This window comes from Athalia rosae, chromosome 1 (genome assembly GCF_917208135.1).
Source record: "Athalia rosae chromosome 1, iyAthRosa1.1, whole genome shotgun sequence".
NCBI lineage: Eukaryota > Metazoa > Arthropoda > Insecta > Hymenoptera > Athaliidae > Athalia > Athalia rosae.
Genome location: NC_064026.1, coordinates 7243864 through 7271406, shown reverse-complemented (window position 1 = coordinate 7271406; position 27543 = coordinate 7243864). Strand labels below are relative to the sequence as shown.

Here is a 27543-nt window from a genome sequence, read left to right as displayed (position 1 = left end):
TATAAATATAGATAATATACCGTTGTACAAAAGGCAAAACCAAAAACAAAGAAAAAAGTTTCAATAAATCTTTTAAAGATTTGAATGTTACGATATCCTCAGTCTCATAATTATTTGAACCATTCGTAGTGTGAAAGATGTTGTTAATGTTTAGTGGGTATAACGTGAAAACAATTATGTAACTTTTATAACACAATTTATTTAATATAATTTATATATTTGCTATACTTTTATATAAAATAATTTACAATATCAGAAATATTAAAAATTGATTCCTTAACTCTGAGAAATAGTATATTACACACTGAGAGCAGTAAAGTGAGAAATGTCTCAGATCTGAGGCTTTTTTATTAACTGCCCATGGTGTGTATACTATTTTTCTCCTCGACGGAGCCAGAAAGCGGCAATTTGGTTTCGCGCGAAACAAAGTTGCCGCTTTCTGCCCGGAGGGGAGAAAAAAATAATCCGCGATCATCGAACCGTTCGGAAAATTGTAAGCCGAAAACATTACGTAGTTAACGAACATATTCGCTTATTTTTTTTTTCTAATTTTTTTTCACTTACATAGCGCGTAATAAATTGCCACACTGTATATTTATCTCGAATTTAAACATCATGCATGGAAATATAGCAAATTTATTCAATCGCACAAAATAAATGTTGATCAGTTCTTTGGTAATTCAATAGAAAGAGTTATAATAAACTCCTGGAATTCATTTTATGATTTCTTTAATTGTTTGCGTTTGTTTTTTCTGTTCTTCTCGAATATATAGAAAAATATACATATCAATTAAAGGCAGTGCTGAGGAGAGAGATACGGTTGAAATTTTGTAGAAAACGCCTGGTATTTTCCTTACGTGTGAAAATTTCTGCGCAATTAGCCATAAATAAGTATAGGCTGAGTTTTGTCTCCATCCGCTAGCGATAAGCCTATTCTTCCCAGTTCATTAGATCATTTATTTATTTTTATACAAAATTACCATCAAAGATATCTTTTCTGGGAATGATTATACATGTATATATATATACATATATATATGATCGTGCAAATCAAAATCCCCATATTTACATATAGCTCTTTTCCAATACTCTGTCAGTTTAAATAATCGATAAGTTATCGGCTCAAAGAGTAAGTCTGTGGATCATTCAGTGAATGTTACGAATCGATAGATATAAATATACACACACAAGTATATACATGAAGATATTTGTGAATATCAAACGAAGTTGTTAGTACGATCAGACAGATTATGAGTAGGTTGCTTGGCAAGTACGTACAACGCCAAAGTGCGATTGCTAACAAACAGTCTAGTTATAATATACCATTGGTATGTAACTTTGTGACCTGGGCTCGTGTAACATCCGGATGACTGTTTGTAGACTTACGTGATAAACGAACGTCTGCAAATAAATGGACACTGTAACATTTTTTTCGTTTATAAATTAAGTTAACGTTATTAATTATGCGTTATGAATGTTTAAATAAATCTCATTGTGATATTAGGTAATAATGATTAGGTATACACATTACATATACAATACAGTAGTCAGAATGGTACTAATTATATATCTACAAATCCAATGATGATACAAGCCATTTTATCAATTTTACTGCAGAGTATATTGTATGCTGTAATACAAAAATAATTTTGTGATTATGTTTGAAAAAATCTAGTTTCATAACAAAACATGACAGGCTCAGTTACTTCTTACGTACTTTGACATCTCGTACCATTCGCACTCACAAGTCAGTACACGGATTTTACAAAGTTCTTAAACAAAAAAAAAAAATCAACGTTGTAACTACAGTTTACGATCACAATCCCACTTTGATCATTGAAAATACGGATAGAAGCGAATATTTTGATTAAGTGGTATGCCCGAGTTGCTTAGTAATTTCGTACGCATACTTGAAAGACGTCAACATAGATCAATGCGTATTAACGTAGTTCAGTTTAAGATAATTATATACCGAAAGTATGCAGGTAAATAACCCTTTCGAACATATCTGCTTGAATGGTACGAGAGTGAATGATCTTATTCAATAGGGATGTGCGAAAATGGAATTGATTGGTCTAGCTGTTGCATTGTACATGTGTCTTTGCAGGAACAAACTGCATCACATGTCGAACAATTCATACATCACGTTTCGAGGGGGGAATCAAGTGATCCGGAAGTTCTGCAGGTATTTCATGTCCGTCTATCTTAACACTAATTAGATGCATGGCCAATGCAAACTCATCTGCATCTAACAAACCATCCTTGTCGATGTCGGATAGCTTCCATATTTTTCCTAGTACGCTGTTGGGGAGCTTCGACTTTACCATCTCAGATTTCGCAGCTATAAAACACAACAACATAAATTTGCATGTTGACACTAGACATTTGAAAGGTCCGACTGTAAATCAGGTCAGGTCTACAACCATGCGGAAAAATAGTGCGGAGTTTCTACAAAAGATTCTGTTACAAGATTAATGATATTTGAAGGTTGTAATTCAATCTTGGTGTAACTAACACAGCACCGTTCACTGTGAATCTGATAAGATGGACTCCTGTGCGTTGCCCTCAGTTTATCAGCCCCCCATATTTATTACTGGCGTTTATTTGTAGTACAATACTGATGAGTACGCAATCATTGAAATAACAGTCATTGAATTCAACTTACACATTTCAATCATCCCAGTCGGTATAGGACTCTAGATTAAAGTGGAAAGAGTAATTTTTGTATAGACAAAGACTTACCAGCACCGGTAACTTTTCCGTCCATAGGGCCCAGACTGTCAAATAGCATGTCGTACTTGCAACGGTCTTTGTTTACAATCCATTCAGGTTCTCCAGCACCAGCATCAATACCTTCTCCTCTTTTATAGCCAAATGGACTTATTTGATCTTCTACTCCCTCAAAAGCACCGCCTGAAATTAAGAGATGAGGATTAGTTCAACTTCATAGACATGGATGAAAATGGTATATCTGATGTAAGGCATAAATATGCAGAGAATGACCTCACAATAGTATCATTTATACTTTGACATATTGATAGGGAATAAATATGTGTATGATGAATATGAAAATCGTAGATGATGAAGTAGGCATTAATGGTATTAGTAATTCAATAATGTACTAAGTATGTCAGCACATTTTAAATAAACCATGGAGTGATTAAAAAGTTAAAGAGCTTCCATAGACAGTGTGATCTAGTCATCAATAATCACTGCAGTTGAAAAAAAAATCAACTATTATTGGCTTACAATTATAAAATATGAGTCAGGTGGGTACTTCAAATTCATTATCAACTAAGGCGACAATAATCAGTGAATAATGTTCTTAGAATACGAGAACTTGTCATAACAACTCAAATCAACTTGAGACTATATCATTGAAGTATACCGCAAGAAAAAGGTGATTTATTCAAACATTTATTATCTTAGAAAAATCGTTGGCAAGAAAAACCAAAAATTTTAAGCATGGATGATTGTTTTCAAAAAAGAAACAAAAATATTCTTGAAATCAACCGGCCGATCATGTAAATAGTAACGGTAGGTCTTCTCACCCTTAATTAAAGGTTCCACGGTAGTGGTCATCTCTTCATGGGGAATCATGGCCATAAGTTTAGCGATATCTTCAGCCAACATCTTATCCACGATTTCCAAAAGTTTTGGTTTCAAAGGATTAAACTTTGTAAAGTCGTGATGGGCTAGAGATTCTTGCATCTTTTTCAGGTCTGGAAAATCACCTGGAGATATCTGATGCTCTCGTTGTATTTGGTCGTACACTTGACCCAAATTTCTAATTAGATCTTTCTTTTTTCCATCTTTGCCAAACATGGCTGGCATATCTTTACGCAGTGCGCTAATGATGTAAGCGTGAACCTATAATTTTCAAGAATTCATAATAATAGAGGACTGTAAACTTTCTTGCTGAAAAAACGTCCATTACACTAAAATTTTCATTAACTTATGACTTGTAGGTACAGTTATACATTCTCAAGATTGTTAAATGTTTAATAATGCAATAGTAGAGTTAGCCCCACTTAAAATGCGCGTATTGATTTCACTACAAGAGTGTCATTATGGTCAGGTATTGTGTTGTCATAAAAACTTACAATACCTACATTCTCTTTTCAATGTGACCTCAAGAAGAAAATCCATTTGCAGGTCTGTTTCAATATAGAACTAACTAAGAGAAACCACTAGACAATTTTGTCTGAAATTCAAACCGCCAATAAATACTGAGAGCAATGTGTTTTTGGAATCACAAAGGTATCACCAGTTAAATGTGTGACTTCAAGAATAGGTATGAGTGGGTAGAAAGTTGATCATTGTCAATTATTCTGGAAAATGATTCTATCATTACCAAAAATCTCATGTTAAGTTCTCACCTTTGCAAGGCGAGCACGTTTGATTAAGTCATTAAGTTTTCTAAGCGCAGCATTCCTGGGCAAAGATTGCATATCTTTGAAGAGGTCTTGTTCTTCATCCTCAAAAAGCCTAGAGAAAGGAATTATATGTATGTTTATTCTAAAAGGTCAAAGTCAAAGTCATCTCCATTATTAACTGACTGATAGATAAAAGGGATAACTAATAGAGAAGAATGTTGATTCAAATCTTCCAACTGCAGTCTGGCAAATCAGCAAGTATCAGTTATTCTGGTCGAAAGGTTTTTCAGTCCATATTATATAATATTAATTTTTTGTAAGCTCATAGGAAAATGTGTAATTGTGTTTTGTTGGAATATAAGCTCAGATCAGTTGATAATAATGGATCAAGTTAACAGTGCTGCATGATTTAAGATCTTTTACCATCAATTAAAAATAAGCTCAACTATAGTAAACATGAAGAAAATTGTATGGATCTCCACGTAATATAAAATCATCATTCATTTTGATGCGCAAATCTTGATTCCTGAGTATGATAGAAAACTTTCAGACACAGCAAATTCATTGATGGAACATATTTTTTTAAATCATGAATCTGACAAGGGTTGGTTACATTAATCGAACAGGGTCATTTCATCACAAAATATTACTGAGATAATAAATTTTCTATTCTATACGATGAAATGACTCACTGGTGTTTAGCATATAGTTTCTAAACAAAACAAAATTACACATATCTGCTAATGATGCAAGATACATTCAATGACAATATCTAGCGCATGACATGAGTTATTAACGGAAACATCCATACTCCTGGCTGTGTGAATAAGAGACAGAAAGCTATCAAGTGAACTCTGACGTTTCTGAGAGTACAAATGAGAACTCACCTTCGATTGACGTCGTATCGAAGTGGCTGATCCCAAAACGAACCGATGTAAACCCTAGCAACCTCAGGAGTCTGTAAAACTTTTCCTAGCGACCACATAAGGGCTCCGTATACCCTCATTAGCTGTTGATGATCGATCATATCAGCCTTATTCAAAACAATTCTTATTTTATCGTCATGTCCCCTGAGTGCTTCGATGGATCTTCTGAATTCGTCCGATATATCCAATTTGTGCGCATCGAAGAGCAGTATAATTCTATCGACTCGTTCAGCGAACCACTCTAGCACACCAGTGAAATCATAACCTCTATCGACCCGCTGTTTCTCTCCAGAGAGTATTCCAGGTGTGTCCACGATAGATATTCCCTTCAAAACGGGAGAGGCAACAGTGGAACATTGGAATCGATTGAGAAAAGCATTTCCGAATTTGGAGAGCGGGCGGAACTGCTTGTTGGGATCGACAACTAAGGCGTTACCAGGAATAACGCCCTCCTTTTCATCATACATAACCGCAATGAAACGATCAGTCGTTGGTTCCGGACCAATTCTTATTCCGGGAAAGTCTCGTTCCAGGAGATATTTTATGAATGTTGTTTTACCTGTCGAGTACTGACCAACGAGGAGGATCATAGGCTTGGCATCAAAATCGGGATCATCGAGTTGAGGGGAGTGGAAATCGTGGAACTGATGGTGTTGCTCCAGAGGCAGGAGCTTTGTTTTGTAGATTTTCTTCAGACCTTCGGTTACATTTTCAAAAAGGTCTTGCTTCGCGCTATCCTCGCGATTCAGCCAGCTGAACATCTTGAACTCTCTCCTTGATCACTTTGTTTTTATTCAGTTCAATACACTTGGAATTATATTATTCTTATCGCCTCAAATAAGGTACAGACGTCCTTCACTGTTTTTCCTGTCCACGTCCGTCTGAGTCACGGTTTCACAAATGTTAACACTAAAGTTAACACGTATCACCACACCACCGAATCAGAGCGCAACCAAGCCTGTGATCTACTATGGAGCTCCTCGTTTCACTGCTCGTTCTACACCACACAGTCGCTATCGCTGTCGCTACTTCGCCACGGTGGCCGGCGCAGCCATGTAAAAAGAAATGAAGGGGGCCTGGGGCAGGGATACGCCCTCCGATTGGACATTATTGCGAACCGGAAGTACGGATGCATGTCTAAACATTCGCGGAATTCGATACAAGAAAGTGGAGAACATGATCGCTGAAAATACCGATGCACACAAAAGCTATCAGGTTTTGGCTCCAAAATCGTTTATTGGGATTACAATTTTTCCTTTACATTTCCTGCGGCTAGTTTAGATACGATCATCGTAATTCGCAAGTGCAAAATTTCACTATCTTTTCCTCACTCGGTTTAAATATTTAAAGTATTCTAATGCCATGTAATATTCCAATTCATTCATTTTATTAGAGCCTATTGTTCGTTTCTGATACATCTATTGTATTACACGTAATTTTGAAAGGGACAATCTTAATTTAGATATGATATTCATTATCAATACACATGCGGTATACCTGCGAAATAATCGTAAGCTTTTTGATAGTAGAGTGAAATAACATAGTTGAAAATTTATTTTCTCAGCCTATAATCAATTAGGAACATCATGCGAAGCTGACACCAACAAAAATCCAGAAACGAATCGTGAATAGGATCCCTGGACATGTATTTTTAATTTACGAGCATACACAGTCCCAACCACAGTCGTATATACAGGTGTTAATTTTTCTATTTATCGAATTTGGATGCCTATTTATTGAACGACAGTCATATTGGCAATAATAATTATTGTCCGTCTGCAGTCGACGACACACGAATATATTCTCTAGAAAATATTATTTTCACATCTTTCAATACTTCAGAATACCTAGGGTTCTCTGCACTGCTCATGAGTCGCAGATCAGTTTCACTTACCAGCAATAAAGCCATACAGAGGCGTTCATTTCTTCATAGAATTTTGTTCTGCATTGAATGTTTCTCCCTGATCTATGGTATGGCGTGTCATCAATAAATGAATGGTTGTACCGATGGTTTATTTCTCAAATAAACGAGTATCTGCGAATGCAAAATTCATTTTCGGGGACCCTATATTTCCGATTCATACCTGAATTTTTATTTTTTCCTACAGTCGCTGTACATTACAACATTAGTGTAATAATACGAACGTCTTGATGTGGGCTTCTTGTAGGCCCTTTCGAGCCACCCACACTATTCATAATCCGCTCCAATGCTCACCCCGGATTAAATATATCTCCTACTTCCATCCGTTGGTATGGCTGATGTCTTATACTCATAAATGGTGAAGTCTTTAACCGTAGCTTGAACGAATGGCTTAAGCAGCTGCTTCCCATGGAATTTAACCATCATGCACAAGAGACCCTGCAGGAATCACTGCAGATACCACGGTGTGACGAAAAAGTTCATTTGGTATGACTAATACGTCAGCATATATATAACATGAAAAACTACAAGTCGAATGATTACACAGTCGAATTATCGTTGTTCAGATAATTTGTGGAACGAAAACGTAAGCGCATTATATGTATATCGGAATCGTTCCACAACGAATAACTATACCTATAATATTCCACTCGCTCTTTGGAAAAATTATCATATACAGAGCTGGTTTATCGCTTTGTATAATATTCCAGACCTGCAGAGCGTATATATTTCAGATCGACACAGAAAATATAGAAAATTGAACAAAACTGTGCTTCCGAATAGGCTACCTATAGTTGTACATAAAATTAAGGGTGCAGCTGATGTAGAAAGTTTGTATCTTACACAGGTCGTTTATCTAATTTTCACGATCTCATGCATTGTTTTTGGAGTGAGAATTTTGTTATCTCATGCCGTGATCGTTCTTGCAACGATTTTAAAGAATTTATCACGATCTTTAATCGATTGTGAATCACTTCTGATTGCGTCATATATAGATTAAACTGTTATCCCCATATTGATCTATATACGTATATACCTATATCTCGTTTCACCTCGTATAAATATCAAATAGATTGTAAAAAATTCCAACACTCTGCAGTCAACTGTTGGGTGAATGGAAGTGCAGGTTGAATAATTCTGTACTCAATTTATCACCATATACACCATGTATCCATCATGAGCGTGGGGCTCGGCGTGGGGTGTCCTATGAGCCGAAATTCACGGGATTATGGATTCATCACTCTCACGGTTGATCACTGGCACACTTAAAATTTATGAAACGCTGCAATCATGCTCTACATACATACATATAATCAATCACTTTCGTAGAGAAGATAACTATAACGTTATCGAAGTACAACGAAGAAAAAGTATCAAAGGTCGTTATATATTAGGACTACGCAGCGTGCATATACGTATGATAATAGTTGCGGTATAAATATATATACATAGCCGATGAATCGTAATGAATCGTTTGTTCTGATTGTGAGTTTTCCGATGTTAAAATTCCACGTGGGTGAATGCAAGTCTTCCCGTTAAAATGGCGTCTCGTCAGCTATACATAAGTGCTCGTAATCGTTTGCTCCGTTATGCAATCGTATATGCAAAGCGTTCGGTGTCGGTGGTTATATAACCGGGAAAGATACATCCTTGTTAAACAATTTTATATGTCAATTTACCGATCCTAATGAGCTGGTGACACTGCCACTTATATTTACATGCACGCATATAAGCTCTTCTGAATGGGAGCGATTCTGCCGTTCTGGAACACTGTAGCATATATCATGTCATATATTACAGTGCCACGTGTTCGCATATAAAGTCACGCCTGTTGCTAATGTAGGTTGAAGGTCATCCAGAAGACCCCACAAAGTTTGTATCGCATAATATTCGCATGAATGACTGTGACCGGTGAATACTGTCTATACGGTGTATCTCGTCAGCATATATTCATATACATATGTAAAAATATCATAGTAACCATCGAGTCATCTAGCAGAATTTCATGTATTTGGATTGACGAATATCTAATCTACTCTTTTACGCTAATATTTGCACAATATGAGTCGAATGAATCTTCTATTTTACAATATAATGTTTGGTTTCACATAATTTGAGAAAATTGATTATCCAGGGTGTTAGCGATAACTTTGGCCAAAATGACAGGGTAGGTAGAGGACCCAAATACAAGGATTTTGAGCATTGGGTCAAGTCCGGAAATGTCCCAGTACGGGGCTGAAGCCCTTTTTCGATTGGGGTTTGCGCGCTTGATGGCTACTTGAGTTGCTTGAGACTTGAGTTCATCAGGTTTGCCGCGTGTAATCGACATGCAGGTGATGAAAATGGCGAATTTAAAGACGAAGTATGTGCAGATGGGGCATTTCACGCCAACTCGCACGCCTTCGACCCTGACCAATTTTGTATCGACCTTTTTTTCTGACATTAGCGACTCGAATAATTTTAACGGGATGTACCCGACTAGATATTAGGATATACCTATTAATTTCTCTGGAGTAGAACAGGAGATTTGATGATTGATCGTTCATTAATTAGTCGTTCATTTAATCACAAATTACAAATTGCAATTTATACCTGATTACGGAGACCTGTACAGTCGAGCTCATTTCCTCAGTTGAACCTGATTCAACATTGTTATTCAACGGCACAGTCGTTGCAGGATTCAAAAAATAAATGCAAATAAATTACGAAATAAATATATTTTCGATCAATACTGTAATATTGTCGATAGTCAAATCTCAAGTTATACATTAAATGGAGAATTATCATTCCTTCGTCAATTACCACAAATTTATCCTGTGTATATCTTATCATACGATTCATTTTGTAAAAATAAATTCCCGCATTCTGATACTCACAATCAGTATTTACGCTAATCTATGAAACGAGAGTTGAGCGGACTTCACTCCAGAGGCTGAATGACTCGTTCTCATAAATTATACTGAAGACTCGAAAAAATTCTACAACTGGCCTGTGCTTTTTCTATTCTCTATTTACAATAACGCCTTACAACAAAAACCGTCTAAAACTTGGTTTCATGTTTGGAGATTTATTATTTGCTATGTGGAGGAAAGATCAAAAAGCTTATCAGCAAGATTTTTAAATTCTGTCGAGTTCTCACAGTGCTGCAAGACTTCTGGCTTGATTAGCTCTTCCCCATAAAATGCACCTGCAACGGCTCCAGCCATGCTTCCAATTGTATCCGTATCACCACCCAAGCTGATCTAAAATTTGAAAAATGTCTCCTATAAGGGTATACTTGTTTTAAGATATGAAAATGCCAGAATTGAATGAATATCTGGGCTGTTGAGCCTATAATCAGCTTTTTTATTATTTTACCTGAAAAACATTTCAGGTCAATTCACCGATGCAAACCCCGTTCGAAAATACGTAATATATCGTGAGGTCGTACATCATCTAGTATGTCAGAAATTCGCACGATCTTGGTACAAACATAAGGAATATCTCAGGGCTGATGATTTTGTTTCGACAGTTTACCCCAAAATGCGCAACTGATTTTTAAATGAATTTCATTGCTAACAGTGCTCCGGGAACCGGAACTCCTTTCGGTGATAAATTGTATTTACTGGACGATATTCAATTCCGAAGTCTACCAAGATACTTAGGAAATGCCATTATCAGTTATTATCTCGATAACGGTAGAGTAAGTGTTCTACACTTATAGTGCACTATTAGAAGCACCCCATCAGCTCTTTTCTCCGAATACAGGGTTTCCGGTTCGAAATTTTTTCCGAGTAGGGCTGAGGGTGGGTCTTGTCGACCATGGCAAAGAGATTTTTTGAGATGTAAGCGTTTTTTCGACAGCTCGGGGTTCAACTAGGTGATGGTCTAAAACATGACAGGTTTTGGCAACTCGATGCAAGGCTTTGCGTACTGATCTTCTTTTATCAACTTCTGGTCTCACCAGCCTTATAGTTTGCTGATAACACGATTTACTGATTAATGGACAGAACCGATTAAAGTGAGAAATGAAAAAAAAAGGATACAAATGATACAACATAATCGCTATCCAGTCAAATATGTTGATACTTGAAAACGTCACGCGAACATCAATGATTTTTAGTTTGCTTCTGTCTGTCATTAATATTTTTATACGCCATAGCCATGTATACGTAATATACATATATTGGACATACTGTTTCGGGTTTTCGCAGCCGATAATCTGTTATAATTTTATGAATTTGATTCTGGGCTTGCATAGCAGTTTCTACATCCATTGTTCTGAGATGGCAGGCAATGGTTTCAGCAAAGCGATCGTATGCATCATGCTCTACTGCAATTGATGAATCCTTTGTCTCTCGTTCAAATGGAGACGTGGTGCAAGATACGGCCCAACTATTCTTCTTCGAAAATATAGAGTTTGAGTTTGTTTGAACGTAAATTATACGACTAAAAATTCACCTGAGTGTTAACATTTTCCCACTGCACTCCACATTCTACAACGCTTTTTGTAGGTGTGCAAGTGGAATCTGATCGCCTTTCACAAACTATGGTTGTGGAAGATTTTTCTGATGACACAGAATTCTCGGATTCACTGTATCGCTTTCCTAGTTTCAACGAACTCATAGCAGTATTTACTGGATGGAAATCATATGATTGATAGCACATATTCAGTGGCAAAGACGTTAATGGCAGGGGCCGATGTTTGAATCCATGTGAAAGCAAGTAAGTCGAACTATCTAACCCTGGAGTAGTGGTTTGTTCATAACATAAATCTGAATCGACAGGATGGAACCAATCAAGACAATGGTCGTTAACTACCATACATGAATTTGCGGGAAGACATAGTTTCGGGTATGCCATGCTAAAGTCTTCCATCAGAGGTCGATCTGCATAGGATGAGCAATAATGTGTTGCTTCAATATTGTTTAGTACTTTTGCATTGCCTCGAATTACTGTCTCTGAGACACTTCGACAATCATTGTCGCTAACACTATGAGCCGAGTGATGATCAATATTCTGCAAAAAGAAGTCAGAACATCTAGACCGTGTTCTTTGACCACATTAAGCATCTAGCGGATAATTGAGATGAAGCAATTCACAAAACATCAATATGGCATATACCACAGGTTACAATGCCTATACTAACATGTAGTTGAACTAACTCATTGGTGTCCAAATAAGGATAAAGAAACTGATGTAAAAATGTAAACCAGGTAGATCTAGGTTGGTAGCAGTGCCCGGAAGGTTTTGCAGCCAGGGCGTTTTTTAGATCATTTATATATTCATGGCGAATCTCTCGTATTTTCATTATAACACCTGTGAATGTGAGATCAGGCTTGCTCAATGCTTGATGTATATTTCGGTATGCAAGGTGACGCGCTACATTGTCATTATAGAGGGGAATATCTTTTCTCCAAAGACATGGGAACATTTTGTACAAATATACAAGTTTGTGAATTTCGACGTCCGACCATGACAGGTATTTGCATTCGGGCTTCAGTGATGAAAGCGTGTTCCAACGCCCACTCATTTCTTGCTACGAATTTGGGAATTTAATGTACAATTGGTGAGAACTAGAATAACTGAGCCATACCAAAAAAGTGTATTGAATTGAGTGAAATTTTCAGGGTTAACTCATTTTTTTTCTTCTCAAATGAAGTAGTGATATCAGTAGCTGGTGGCAGATTCAGACAGCTAATTCTCCAGTCTTTTTTTTCGTATACCTGATGTTTTACTTCTTTACAAAAAATAGATAAATTGACTGTTATTATCAAATATACTTACAGCGTATTGTATGGTCCTTCTTAATGGGTTCTCCGTTTCTATATCTTGAATGGGCCGCTGTGCTCGGAGAAAACAGTAAATGGCGGTAGGTACAGAATAAAGTGCAGAGACTTCAGTTCCTAGTTGATGAACCACCTTTTGTTCATGCGCTTCGTCTATTTTGCAAATCAGATCTCTCACCAATTTTAATTGGGTCTTGTAGGGCATTGGATCTACCAAACCCAGGCTACATGATGAATATAATACAAATGAGAATGAAAACTGAGTGACGGATTTGTGTGTGGAGCAATGAAAGAAAACACGTACCCTTCTTCATCAACTTCTATCTTGTCCATTTTATCTATCAAATCAGCGGTAAACCTGCACGCATCTAACTTCTCCCTGGAATCTAAGCCAAGGCTTTGATGAACTGCTAAGGCCTGCATTAATAACAATACTATAAGTGATACTAGTAAGAATGATGCAAGAAAGTTAATGCTGGAGCATACTGACGATTTGTAAGACCCTTGAAGTGACTTTATATTTAGAAGTCAGCTTGTATACCAAATCAATATTTTCTAACCTGCAGTATAGCTCCGTCAATTCCAATCTTATGCGCATGTGTGATCTGGGCCTGCTTTCTTGCTGTATCTACCATCAGGTTATAATTTTTGTGGCACAGAAGAGCAACCGGAGCAACTCTCATGGCACCACCATTGCCTAAGGAACCTTGGCCGTTGAACTGCTCCCTCGCTGGCCCTAGTACATCAACGAACTTGTTGTTTCGTAGTTTATGGAATACCTATATCCAGCAAAATAAAACAAAAAAAAACTTTGCGCTATGAGCTTAGGCATAGCTGATACACTAAGTCTGGCTTCAGTATGAATACTCACTGTGGGTACACCAGCACCATATCCCCGTTTTGGTTCACGGTAATATGACGTGACAAATTTCTTAGCCATATTGACCTGATCAAAGCCTTGACATTCGATCAAAGATTCAGCGACTGCAGAAGTCATGGCAGAATCATCAGTGAACTGCATGAGAGGAGCTATGTATGTAATAAGAATTAATGGAGTGACGTATTAGATAATTCGAGTTTTGACTTAGTTCAATTAAAAACATTAGGACTAAGGGTGGTTTACGATAACATAGCGTTTGAACAATCAGTGGAAGTCCACCTTGAAATAGTTCATACGAAAGTCTAACCTTTAAAGTACGGCCCTTCGAGTTTGTCGAATGATCTCTGAATGACGAGCTTCATTCCTGGAGTGAACAAGCCTTCGCCTTCATAAGCAGATCCGAGGCAGTCGCCCATCAACGCACCAAGCATGGTACCTCTGAATTTACTTTTCAGTAGAAGCGAATCCATTTTACCTAACATGTTCCCAACGATCCGCTATGCACCTGCACCAACGTGACATGCTCGTGACAGCTTCTACTAGCAGACAGTTTTTCAAATGACAGCTTTCGTTGACAGCTAGCTGCCTTCAACTCCCATCAGAGAGCCTTCTAATATAGTTCTAATACTGTTTTGTAGCGAGCTCTGTCAGACACCCTAAGAACTTTAAATATGACGTCACAGCCCGGTTCCAAGATTATTTTTTCAAATCCCAAAATCGTGTGAACGAGAACGCCTTTTTCATCTAATAAATTTTCTATCAGAGTTTAAATTTTAAAGTCTAGGTGAAACTTGATTCTCCACAAGAGTTTTTGAGGTCAATGACATTTCTCAAACTTGTAATTTGAGCATACTCATCAATTAATTTCACTTCTAACTGAAGGTAAAAAAATACTGAAAGAGTTTCTGGAAACTCCAGGTAATCTATTTGGAATACCAATTGCAGTATTTTGCAATATGCGCAGATTGTTGACTACATCATTCAATGGTAGAATATCAACGTTCTAATGCAGCTCATGGTGCATAGTTAGGCGTGATATACAGTAGCTCTCCTTCATCAATAGTCATTGAAACATGAATCATAAATGTACGTACGTGCCTGGTATATTAGTTGGTGGCCGAATTGCAGCCCATGAACTTTGCACTTACAGCAATACAAATTTACATCCTGTGGTGGCTTGCAGCTGAAAATGACGATACAAATCGTGTAAGTGGTCTAAATTAATCGTTTGTTGGCATTATCTAAGTTTAATATAATTTCAACGATAAGTATACATTACGCAAGATATTTACATATGTTATGCGACTGAAGAGGTGTTCTCCAGTAAAATCTATCTTGTTACGAATCCATACGTATGCCAGTTATACGTGTTGGTCTGATACCGTTAATTGGATTCAAGACAAGCATTCGGACGAAACCGAGGACGAAACTCAATTTCAAGAAATTTTGTGTACTAGTTCAATAAGAAACCCGTAGCTGCATGTACTTATGTATGTATTATATACATGCCTAAATACCATGAAGCAAGCGAAAGGCCAAATTAACGAGCACATTCAGAAGAAACTTTTCCACCCACTTATGATTGCTCCGGTCTTGAGGGGGACTTCGATGAAGTAGTGAATGGAATCGATGTATGAAATTTAAAACCATTAAAATATAGCTCGAAAAAAAGCATCCCACAATCTTCAGATCATAGTATTTTTTTCAAGAAAGATATAAATTTAAGACTTCTGCGGTGAAAATAAATGTGCAAAAAGATTCTCGTAGACATATTTCTAAATACATATTGATACAAAAGGTTCTGCCGCATATTTGACTGAGCCTCTTTCTAGAGCTGCACGTTTTGTAAAATTCTATTAAAATTTATACCAATATTTTTGAACAGATCAAACGAGTAAATATGCCTGCAGAATACAAATATGTATAGCCTTGCGGTCTATGTCTGTATCTAATACTAGATACAAGGTGACAGACCGTCGGTCTTCGCGTTTTACGTGGGAGGGGTATAAAATTTATACGCGACGCGCGTAAATTTCAAGGCCAGAGATTTGGAACCATTCCGAAAATTGCGAAAGCACTGTAGACCGTTTTACACTGGAATCCGTAGGCCGACGGTGATAGAGGTGATACGAAGATTGAGGCTCGGATAGGAAAAAGCAATTTAATACGATGTCGCGATGCACGGGATAGGAGCAGGTAGGTGTACGTGCATAGGTATATCCACATGATTTGTGAAAGCGTAAATAGAAATCGATGCTATTCTCATTTTTCTGCATTTTTATGCCATCCAGCAATCGCAATATATTATGTGTACTAGCTGTCGAGATTAAATGCACGACTTCCGCGTTAGAACAGTTTCTTTTGCTAAAAAATTGATGCGTTGTGATAAGAAGTCTTCGTTCGTTTGAGCAGTTGGAAACGACGGGGAGGAAGAAATACATTTTTGGCCAACGGTATACGTGGTGTGAGTCCGAAAATTTTTCATTATACTCTTGCAATTCAGCAGAAACCATTAGCCCACGCGGAGAGGGTCTAAAAGATTGTTGATAAAATTAAGGGTGGTGCTTATACAAGAGTCACGCGCATAAAATCAATGTTAGCATTAATTATGAGGCGTGCCAACGTTCGAATTACCGCAATTAGAGATCCGCAATTTGGCAAGGTGAAAGCTTTCTAATAAATTTTTACGTTCAAGTTCGGCCCACCTTTCGATTCGCTTTTGGCATCCCTTAAACTAGTGGCGAGTAGTAGCAGCTATCCTGACGCACGGATAAATCGATTATCTTCATCGGCATAATTTTGCAACGATCGCAAATAATTTAATCGACGGTCAAAAATCTCCCAAGACGATCAGATATAGTGTACGAAAGTTCGAATCCTAATCGTACAGCAAACGAGGGATTTTTCTTCTTCAAAGTCCCCGTAATGTTGACCCTGCTGATGAAGCGGGTCGTTACAGAACCAAAGAGGAATACGGTAAGAGTACAGAAAAAGAGAAAGAGGAGGAATTTCCTTGGAGAACAATTTTTTTTACCTAGAATAAAATCTGATACAGGGTATATGATTAATATACGTATTGATCAATATCATTCGCGCACACGGAGCTGCTATTAGTTAATTTTGTCGTTGTACACTATTGTTCCAGCATGTTCTAGGTTTTTGCAATATAATCTCTATATGTGTTAACGTGCACTCCACATTCTAAGATTTTAGAATGTAAACTTTAGACGAGTGACTGGTGACAGACGAAGTAGGATACAGGGGAGGTTTTTGGAGTACGAGACGCGCCTGCTCCCATCGGATAGATCCGGTGGCTGGCTTTGTGTTTCGGGGGTATCTTGGCTGTTTGGACCGAAGGCGCGTCGATATGCGACCGTGTGTTCCTGAAACCGTCATCAATAGCCACGGACATTGGAAAAAATACCGGCATATTCAATAACAGCGGGACCGCGCAATCCCCTTAGATATATACCAGCAAAAAAGCGCCCCTGCGTGAATCTAAATTTTTCATGTAACCAAATCTGTTGACGGGCAAATATTTTATTGCATTCCAAATTCGCGACATGATTTGGATTCGAAGTGCAGTACTAGTTACTTCAGAAACTGATAAATCGGTTAAATACTCATATTGATGTAAACAGAAAATCGAGGCGTAACTAATTTCTACTGACATAGGTGGATTTTATTGAGATTCTCGTTTTCTTTTCCAATCCACCTCGATCGACGAATGATCGTGAGTCAATAGAAGATGGAACATCATTTTTCGAAGGTCGAAAAACTGAACCATGCGCGGGGGATCCGACGATGGCCTTGCCACTCTGGACCTCGGGAGGCTGAATGATTGAAACGAGTGAAGGCTGCTGGAACGTAGCCCGGGATTTGGATAGGTAGGAACTAGGAACACAGGGCTCGGGTGCTCGACGCTCAGGCGCTCGGTAGGGCGTCGAGGTGATCGGGCGTCCGCGCGAGTTTCCCCGCGAGTGGGTGATAGTGGGGTAAAGCGTCGCGACGCGCAACCCGGGCATCAGCCAGTATCGTGCCCGACGCGTACCTTACTACTTGTTACCGGGCCCGGTACTCAAACTTTGCACATGGCCGAGCGACTGGCTGACGATGTCACTTGCAGTGTCGAGTGATAAGTGATAAGTGACAACGGTCAAACCGAGGTCCTCGAACACCGCGGATTCCGGGTGCCCGGCAAGGGCGTTTGAATATTACGTCTGCATTCGATATTCCATTTGAATTTTATTAATTTTTTTTTCAAGGGGTGCCGCGACTCGCCGCTCATGTGTTTCGGACACCGGTGATTTCGTAATGTCCAGGGGCAGACTGCACATTCGCCGATAATATTGCGGTGATTTTACAGAGGGAGAATGTAAGTGGGGGATGAAAAATCCACAGCACTTGATAAGCATTCCTACAGAACCTTGAACTGGTCGGATTTCGACGTTTACACAGCTCAGATCCAGCCGCGGATGATAAAATTGGTGGGATTTTCGAAACGCCGTATAACGCGACGTGAGAATCGTCGAGACATTTTACAGGGGTTGTTGGGATAACTTGTTTTTCTTTTCTTTGGTTTTAACCACCGTGTTGCGAGTATTTGAAGCTTCAGGGAAAAATTGTGCCGCAAATTGTGAAGTGTACCGGGAAATTAGTCGTTGACGAGTGAGAATTGAGGTAATATTAACACGCGAGGAGTACTCTTAGTTCGTCGCTCTTTCTAAATTAAAGAAGAAGGGTAGAAAAAAGTGATAACTCCGTAACATAGTGCCATTTCGAAGCATATCGTGATTTTAAATCCTACTACGTTTAGAGTTGTAGGAAAATAAAGACAAAAATAAGACACGCCCATGATAAGGGTTGTTTGTTGATAAAATTCTATTTTTGTTTGGTTTATTCTTACGAAGCCACGATCAAACGAGTGACTCAAAGAGCATAGGTCATCATTTGATCAACAAAGTTTTCAATATTCATCAAACAGAAAAAAAAATCATCTAACGAGCTGTTAACATAACACATGATCAAAGGAGGCTGAATTCTTCTAATCACCAACAGCGATCGACCCCACGAGTTCAACCCTGAACTCTTCAGCATAGTAATTGATTGCAGAAGATTGTCAATGAGCAATTCACGTGTACGTAATGGGCGAATATAAATATCATGACAACCACTGAGTTGTATCGAAGGTGTAACGATAAATAAGTGAAAATATAGAGCGACGAAGCAATAAACCGAAGGAGGTGCAATTCTGCGCCGGGCGATTGGGCAGCTAGGTGACAGTTCAACGGTGCGGAAGCGAAAACAAATGAACATCGCGTGTTTGCAGAGATACGTTCTATCTGGCTTAGCGGGTTCTTTGGCAAATCTGCTCGAGCCTATACCCCAGGGCTTCTGTAGTTGCCTCTGAAATTTACAGCTATGCAGTCCTATCGAGGTAGCGAACAAGGGATGCTTTGAAGAAGAGAACGATCATCGGCGGACACCACGTACTTCCGTATTCCGGAATAAGTCTTCCTTAAGCTCCGATGAAATAAATTTGGGAACATCTGCTTGAGTTACTTGCGAATCGAAGGCGTTGGACTTGATGAGGTTGTTCGCATCGAATTATAATCGAGAATAGCCGACTTCTGCGGTAATACATTTTTTTTTTCGCGTTGACCGTCAATTAACTATGGCTTTAGAAAATAGTAATAAAATTCCGAACCAGCTGCATATGGGTTTCTAATCGAGCAGCAGTAATCGACGCAATAAGAACATCGCTACATCTGCTTCGTATAGCCCAAGTGTCTTTACGCAATTTGGTTAAAATAGTTGCTCTAATTACGAACTCACCCCATCCCTTAACAATGTTAAGAGCACCGTTGCAATCTTGAAGAAGTTCGACGGAAGGCTAAGGTCGACAAAGGGAACATGGCCACGCCGCCAGACTCACCGGGACCGGAAGAGGCGCTCTTCGAGTTCGAGAGCACGCGTGCTAGACAACCAACAACCAGGCCAGTCGCCCTAGAAGAGCTACTTCGTCAAACAAAATTTACCAGACAAGAGATACGCGTTATGTACCGCGGATTTAAACAGGTAATTATTTCACAACCCATTTCGCAATGTCAGAGAACAATCAATTTCTAACTTTTTCATATCAAAAACTGAAAAAGACGAGGTGACATTTTGCGGTATATCGTACAGAGATTGACTTCATCGAAGAAATTGACTCTGTACACCGTTGAAATGGTATCAACTACACCGGGCGATCCAATTGCTATAGAGCAGGGGACGCCGAAAGATTAATAGAACATCTCAACGACGTCGGTGTTTATCACACCATAGTCAACCGAGCCGGTAGTGCTTCCTCCAGCTGTCCCATGTCCACTAGTCGCTGAGGCACTACCGAAACTGAAACAAAGCTTCACTCGCAGAGAGAATAACGGGACACTTAAGACTGATTTATGACCATTTAATTCGTATTCTTCTCGTACGATGTGAATCTCTCCTTCGCAATTTTTCAATCCAAAATAGTTCCCAGCCGATGGATGGTATGTGAGCATATTAATATCGCGAGCGTTCTATCCATGCATGGACAAGAGAAAAAAAAGGAATCGGCAAACCTCGTCCGACATAATTGTGTTGACCTTTCCGTGTCCGCGTAACAAAATTTCTTCCTCTTCACCCAATTCAGCAAGAAATTCCATCGAGCTGGTCGAGATCTATTCTACCGCAAACAGAGGGTCAGATGACATCTCATGGGAAGAAGTAGCGGGAGGAATTGTCGACAGTTTTTTTTACAAGCAGCAGTATATGCTTATACCGTTATACACGTATCACCCATACGTGAAACGTAGATTATACTTGAACTCGACAACGAGGTGGAATTTCCGTTACAACTATCCCCGAACAAAATTTTTGGCATATCAAATTCTTGAGTGGGTGAAAAATAAAAAAAATGTATAACAACCTGCAGTATGCCGATTTTTTTTCTTGTTTTTTTTTTTTTTTTTGGCTCCGCGTTCAACAAACGAAGGGTATATTTCAGAGACATTCCGGGATGCCTTCGCGTTACATACTATACACTGCAGCAGCCGACCCATTGAAATCTGCTCACTCTAAAGCAAGCCGGGTACGTGAAGCTGGTGGTTGTATACATCGTGATACTAGCTTCCGGTGCTCTTATCTTCCCTCTCATACCTCGAGGTCCCTTCAATGGGTGGACAAAACATCGCACAAAATCGTTATCGCCTTCTATGCGAAATTTTCATACCTCCTCCGAATAAGAGAATCTATACATAAATAATAAAAGCAGATGAGAAGCCACGCGACGTGGTATTTCTTTCATAGAATGTATAAAAGCACTTACAGATTGGGCATTCGAAAAAAACGCTTGTTCCGAATTTTTGGGTTTTCGTAAGACAGTGCCAGGCATCTCTTGTTGAATTCGTTTGTTCTCTCTTTCTTTTTATTGGCGACTAGCTGCCGGTGAAAAGCCGACTCTAACCGACACCAAGCAGTTTAAAAAGTCTCTCCACGTGCAAACTTTATATAAACTTTAAGATTATACCAGGAGTCAGCTGTAACCAGTCTTTTCACCGACGTAGAATCATAAACGAAGGCCACCTTCGGATGAAATAAACTGTTTACCCCACACGTCTGAAATAACGCAGTTACAGGATGTTTTTGAAAACTTGAAACGAAAGTAAAAAACAAGTCATTCAGGTACCCCACTCGTCATTTTCAAACATACGAACAGTTCGCGCACTCAATTTCGAAGTAGTTTTGAAGGGTTGAAAAAGTGTTTTCATAATTAGTACCTACATACGATGAAACTAGAGTATTAGCTCGTTCTCGTATTTCTTTTTCAGTTTTTAGCTATGCGACACCCGCTCTTCGGGGATGAGGGAGACTCTGAATTTTGTACCGACAATGAGTAATAGAATAGGCGTTTGAAGTGATCGAATGTATAACATTAAATTACGTGGTAGTGATCCGAACACAATTCTTGTTACGACTATTTTTGTCGCGCCATTTTCGAAGCCGTAAAAATCAACTGGTAATATTAATTCTGCTAGTTCAAAATCACCTCACGGATGTGAAAGCGAAACCTTAATTATAGCAAAACCGAGTACCTTATGCGCGTTGATTAACAGTGGGAAGAAATTATAAACATCCTTCAATTATAGGGTGGCCATAATTCTTCGCGAGAAAAAGAGAGAAAGAATGGATAGCTGTTTGCTTGTTATCTGGAAATTATTTCAGCTGGAGAAATATAATGGTGGTATCCACTACCCTGTTTGCGAATGAATGTGAGCATCGTGCTCCGTCGTAATAAAAATAAGTGATTGTGATCACAGCGATACTTTTCAACGATTTAATAAATCAGCGAGCCATTCCCGATAAATTAAGCTCTAGGCCGAGAACCGTATCTTTGAGAATCGAGGTCGTCCCGACCTTACGAAATCTCTTTTCAAATCTCGAGGGCTAGAAAAACAAAAATCTTGACTAAAAATTGGCAAGAAGTGATTCTTCTCATATTCCACTCTGTATCTCTCTTTTCCTCTTTATCTACAGTTGACGTCGATGCATGAACAGCGACTTCTAGACGTCAAGTTGCTGACGGATACACGGGTATGATAGATTGCATCCTCTTTCCTTCTCTGACTCGTTACACCGCTAATAACTCTTGTCTATCCCCGTTGCCCAGCTCTCTCTCTTATTTTCTATCACGGTTCGGCCGACTCAACATTCTGTCTGTGTTCATCTCAGAACAGATGAGAGTTGAAAAAAATGTTGAATTACGGTATCGAGGGCTGCGAGAAAAACAAAAAGAGAAAGAACAAAAAATAGTTCTCCATTTCGTTCGAGATGAGAAGTATCCGAGAAAAAGTGAAAAAATATCGATAGAAAAATTCTAGGCATCAAAATCGAATGATTGATGGGTAGATGTTGATGTATAGTAGGATATTCATACGACTTACGGCTCGTAGACTAACGAGGGGAAAATATTGTCATAGAATTTCATAAATATATCACCTACTGATTATAATTTCCAATACGAGTGGATTTTTTGCTCCGGATAACAATAACTCGTTCGTTCTTCGCTATTTTCTTACGCAGTGCAAGAACTCTGAATATCCCGCTTCCTGATGATCTTCGTTTACTACGGAGTAAAGTAGAGATGAAAACTTTGAGAAGCTTGAAGCTTGAAGTTTGTTATTTCACTTCGGTTAATCCTGGGCTTCGATTCTGTATTTGAAAACACGAGAACTGTATCGCGAGATATCGGTGAAAATGAGGGGGTTGTTCGAAGCTGTTGAAGTGGGTATACGCGGTTCGAAAACCGAATATGGATTTTCAGTTCATATAATATATGTAAACTGGTGATTCAAAGTACCGTATACCCAGCTTGAGGTTCGCCGCTCGTATACGCAGGTTGTTCCCGAGGTCTTTCGTAGGAGTATACAAGTACATATATTGTATATCAAGTGTTAAATTTTTATTTTTTCTCACAATGCAGCAAGGGTGACGCGTGACCAAGATCCCAAGTGGCGTAAGATTCCGAAAACGTCTCGCTCCGAAAGTGCTTTCCACGTTACGATTCGTAACTCGGGGTAAACTCTCGGAATTTCCCTTACATCCGCATATATTATAACCAGCAATAACAACTATCGGGATGAATGAGATCCGCGGCCGCGGTCTTTGCCACGTGCGGAATTATTATACATACTCATCAGCTATGCGCCCATCTCGCGCTTCGCACTCCCGCGCGAGGACGGCCAAAGCCTAGCGTCGAGGTTGTTATCAACTTCAAAGTGAAGAATCCCCTTAGAGATCTTAAAGATTCAAGACCCTTTTACTGCTTTAAAAGCGGTTATACATCTACCGTGTGCTCTGAAAGAACTCGTTTTCAATTTAGTTTTCCGCTCAGGTGTGAATGGCGCTGCACAGCAGCTGTCATCAGGGGAACAAGTGGTTTTTTTGTTCTTTTTTTTTTTTTATTGCTTTTCTTTTGATGCGCACGCTCGTATCACTTGATGACAGTGAGACAGAAACGAAAAGGAGACGCAAGCTCGTCGCACCATAATTTGAGTCCACATATTTTTTCGACGTCATTTGGAGACGTCGACTCGAGAGTTTCATAACGCTGTTCGCCATTTTCCTTCCGTCGTTTACTATAATTATATTTTCAAAACTTATGAAAATGCACATCCTGGATAATTGAAAAAATCATCATAAAGTCTACGACCTCCGACTTTTATACGGCTCCTCATTCACAGCACAATTTTCAGTAAAAACAGTTGGTGTTAGGAAACAAACGCATAGATGTGGCTCCCGCAGTATGTAACTTGCAGTTTCGAATGTTCTGCTTACATTCTGCTGAATTTTACAGTGAAAAACTCATCGACGATATAGAAAAAAAAAGGGTGAAAAATAAGCGGTGCAGAAAAGTCGAACCTCCCTCTTTGTCACCCCAGAAACCTCTCGCCTTTTTTTTTCAAATTATGAGAAAGCTGTACAGGTATGCGAGGGTTGGACGTGCGATACTTGCACGTACACCGCTTGCGCGAATATACGTGCGACCTCATCAAGACCGAAAAACAATAGCAGAAAAATTTTCACCACTTCTTTCAAATTCTGTGCGAACGATATGCCGCTAAAAGCTGCATACGTGTATGCAGGCGAGGCAGGCGTATTTTACCTGTAGGCATATAAAAATAACGGTATCGCGAGGAAACATATATATATTTGTTACACATAACGAGAAGAGTAAAAAAAAACCAAAGTATGCTACGCGGTACACTTATCGAATCGAGGGAACGAATTTTTTTGCACCGTATAATAGTTCCCATTCGATCGATGATTCTCCCATCTACAGCACGCGACATATACATACCTATACATGGCGAAATTTCGGATCTCAAAATGCCGGTACATCGATGATATAGTATATATTCACCAGATTTTCATTCGCAGCTGAATTTGCAATTAATATCCATATCTTGGCGGATGCAAGTATGAATCGATACTGGTCCATCCCCCCGCTCCGCCTCTGATACGTTAATTAGAATTTCAGCGCAACGAATCACTCGAAAAAGCCGCTCACTCGTCTAATTGCTTCTGCTTTCGCCATTTCAGTGTACATACGTGTGCAGGTATAGGTATGTCAAGTACTAATGACACGTTATTGAATGCGATAATCGAGACGAGCTGGTTCGATGAAAATTTCATAAACAATATAGATACAGCATGGTTGTAACGTCGGGCGTTTGGAACGCGGTGGGATTTTTCTTTTTTCCTTCTTTCAAATTCACCACCACGCAACACCCGCACATGGATTTTATACGTCAGATTTAATTCACGGATTTCCACAGATTTTCTTCACCCGGATTTCGAGAGATTTAAACGGCTCTTAGTACATTTTTGACACATAAAGTAACGCAATTTGAAATGAAAAATTCTACCATTCTTGTCGCATAACCGTTGATAACATTCATATTATTTCAACGTAAAAGCTCGTTACGTTGCAACGACAGGGATGGATATACAAAGGAAGACTCTCGTGCGTTATATCCCACGCATTGATCTTTTTATTCGTGTAACCGTGAATTGAAATATTTAAACAAAAAAAAAAAAAAAAAGGGAATGTGAAAAGTGAAAAACAGCAGAGCAAATGATAAAGAACGAAAAAAAAAATCAAACAATCAACACAACTCACACTAATTCATGGGAGTCGGGGAACAATGGGATGGACCGGGGAAAATCATTATTCAGCAACGCGTTCTGTTTCCTGTAGATATTGAAGTTGCGAAACAGGCGAATGAAACTGACAGTACCAAACTGCCCGTAAGAGCTCCTAAAATATTCTGGAAATAACATCCTCGTGGGAATTTTGATGAAATATTTTTCATCGATTGTTCAATCGTGCAACATTCTCATTAATACTTTTTAACCCTTGACCGTCCATAGTGATAAATCGGCTGTCTGAAGGCGAAATAATTCGAGAAAAAAAAGCAAATTCTGTTTTCAGATTCTGCTTTTTCCATTTTTCCAATTATAAGTTTAATCACAGCGTATAATTCAGACGCAAAGCAGCTATGTGAGCTTATTCCCTCCCTTGAATTCACATGATAAAGAAAAACAACACCCCTGAGACATCAGGACTTGGAGCTTTTATTTATAATTTACGTGCTCGCCCATAAATCTCTTACGGTGCAGGAGAAAAAGCATTCGCGTCGCGCGGAAACTGAAGCGAGCTTTAAATGTGCATATCTGAAAAATCGCGGATGAAGAAATTGAAAAGTGCGAAGTATACAGTACCGTTTGAGTACGTAATACGAATACAGTTCACCGTCCGTTCCTGTACACATCACAGAGTATATACTCGCAGGTGACGCTGTATACCCTTTATCTGATTGTGAGTCGGGATGTTCAAGTGGCGTGAAAAATTACGCTATCAAAAACACCAAAAAAAAAAAAAAACGTGGAAATCCACTGAAATTGAATGACAAAAGGAAACAGCATTTAGAACAAGAATAAAAACTAAAAAAAAAACAGAAAAAAATGAAGAGTGCTTTTGAGCGACCAAACGAAATATGAGTGTGCCACTAACCGAGTACTTGGCATATTATAAAAATTTGTGTACGTGAAATATACGTGTGGGAGGTACATGAAATGCTGACTGTTTGATCATTTCAGGTAATAAATTTTTGTCAAGGTGCATGCGGTCTTTCGGTCGTCAATAAATCGAGAATTTATACCAGAATGACTAGTAATTGACGAGTAGAAGATGAAACCGTTGCACGCGCCAGTTGTAAAATGAGCGACCGTTTGGTGAGAAAATAAAATAAATAAAAAAAAAATATTCGGATCACCCTGTACGTGTAACGCGTATATACCTCGTACAAGACCCTTCTAGCACTCACTCTAGTTACATATTTAAAGGCATTGTCATCGGATGTGTGCGGGGATACGAAATCGCGGTACATGTTACACAGTGTGCGGTATAAAATGGAGTGGTTTTGTACACATCTATATAATACGCGTTGTACGCACAAAAAATATTCTGCATATCTCCGTCGTACGGGAAATGTAAACGAGTCCACCGCGGTGGATATGAGGAATGGGGGGATGTGACGATGTCGAAAAAAAAGAATATTTTTTCACCGTACCACGTGTACATACACATCACGTGAAAACTCGCGATAACAGTCCGCATCAATGTCAAAATTTCGAAATGATTGATGAATTTTTGGTTCGATCAAGTTCTTGCTTCGAAAAATGGAACACGCAGTCAATGAGTGAGAACGAAAATTCGTTGAAAAAACGGTCGTGGGAATCCTATCGGAAAATGGTCCAAATCTAATTCGTAACAATCCAACTTTCATGGTTACATCGTTAAAGAACGGATGATAATCGCTCTTAGCGATCAGTTTGAGTACCCACCGAAGTTGAATTTTATTTGTTATAACAGGGAATCCATTTCGATGAAATCGAATCCGATTTCAGTTAGCAGTCGTCCTGCACCTATAGCCAGCCAGCTATCATCAGTTTTTTACATTTCACAGCTGAGGCTAAACCAGTCGCTAAAAGGTTACTTTAGCTGGCTATTAGTGGCCCGACCTTAAAAGCCACTGCCGGAATAATGCCTGCCTTTCGTATACATATACTCTTAAATTTAAACGGA

At 38.8% G+C, this 27543-nt stretch overlaps 3 protein-coding genes across 6 annotated transcripts in view; 1 reads left to right on the top strand and 2 right to left on the bottom strand.

Annotated features, from left to right (window-relative positions):
* Positions 1-179: 179 nt before the first annotated feature.
* Positions 180-8893, bottom strand: LOC105686068 (EH domain-containing protein 3). Of its 2 annotated transcripts, XM_020852330.2 has the most exons (6): positions 7518-8893; positions 5264-7337; positions 4380-4488; positions 3552-3870; positions 2743-2913; positions 180-2341 (listed from the first exon to the last, which is right to left on the bottom strand). In XM_020852330.2, exons 2-6 carry the CDS (start codon positions 6061-6063, stop codon positions 2136-2138), a joined length of 1605 nt encoding a protein of 534 aa, XP_020707989.1. In that variant the 5' UTR covers positions 6064-7337; positions 7518-8893; the 3' UTR covers positions 180-2135. The 2 variants fall into 2 exon arrangements, with proteins under 2 accessions (XP_020707989.1, XP_012256060.1); XM_012400637.3 differs by having other exon boundaries at positions 5264-8893.
* A 1028-nt stretch (positions 8894-9921) lies between these two features.
* LOC105685956 (ADP-ribosylhydrolase ARH3) lies at positions 9922-14468 on the bottom strand. 3 transcript variants are annotated; one of them, XR_007277798.1, is made up of 7 exons: positions 14179-14468; positions 13863-14020; positions 13552-13770; positions 13296-13408; positions 12990-13215; positions 10581-12741; positions 10329-10465 (listed from the first exon to the last, which is right to left on the bottom strand). XR_007277798.1 is itself a non-coding variant. In XM_012400458.3 (6 exons), exons 1-6 carry the CDS (start codon positions 14351-14353, stop codon positions 10301-10303), a joined length of 1056 nt encoding a protein of 351 aa, XP_012255881.2. In that variant the 5' UTR covers positions 14354-14450; the 3' UTR covers positions 9922-10300. The 3 variants fall into 3 exon arrangements, 1 of the variants encoding a protein (XP_012255881.2); XM_012400458.3 differs by lacking the exon at positions 10581-12741 and having other exon boundaries at positions 9922-10465; positions 14179-14450; XR_007277807.1 differs by lacking the exon at positions 14179-14468 and having other exon boundaries at positions 13552-13727; positions 13863-14004.
* A 710-nt stretch (positions 14469-15178) lies between these two features.
* The window catches only part of LOC105686079 (Kv channel-interacting protein 1), a 56562-nt gene continuing 44197 nt past the window's right edge, over positions 15179-27543 (top strand). Inside the window, exon 1 of the mRNA XM_012400678.3 lies at positions 15179-19949. Within this exon, the coding sequence (XP_012256101.1) occupies positions 19785-19949 (165 nt within the window). The 5' untranslated portion in view covers positions 15179-19784. The remainder of the gene's footprint in view (positions 19950-27543) is intronic.

What these genes read in the sequence shown, in the direction of transcription:
- LOC105686068 (XM_012400637.3), bottom strand. Translation starts at nt 6,063, where the DNA reads ATGTTCAGCTGGCTGAATCGCGAGGATAGCGCGAAGCAAGACCTTTTT. An exon ending in AACGTGCTCGCCTTGCAAAG is followed by an intron (nt 3,871 to 4,379) that starts GTGAGAACTTAA and finishes TGAAAATTATAG; the next exon opens with GTTCACGCTTACATCATTAG. An exon ending in CGTGGAACCTTTAATTAAGG is followed by an intron (nt 2,914 to 3,551) that starts GTGAGAAGACCT and finishes TCTTAATTTCAG; the next exon opens with GCGGTGCTTTTGAGGGAGTA.
- LOC105685956 (XM_012400458.3), bottom strand. Translation starts at nt 14,353, where the DNA reads ATGTTAGGTAAAATGGATTCGCTTCTACTGAAAAGTAAATTCAGAGGT. An exon ending in ATGGTGCTGGTGTACCCACA is followed by an intron (nt 13,771 to 13,862) that starts GTGAGTATTCAT and finishes TGCTGGATATAG; the next exon opens with GTATTCCATAAACTACGAAA. An exon ending in ATAGAAGTTGATGAAGAAGG is followed by an intron (nt 13,216 to 13,295) that starts GTACGTGTTTTC and finishes TTCATCATGTAG; the next exon opens with CCTGGGTTTGGTAGATCCAA.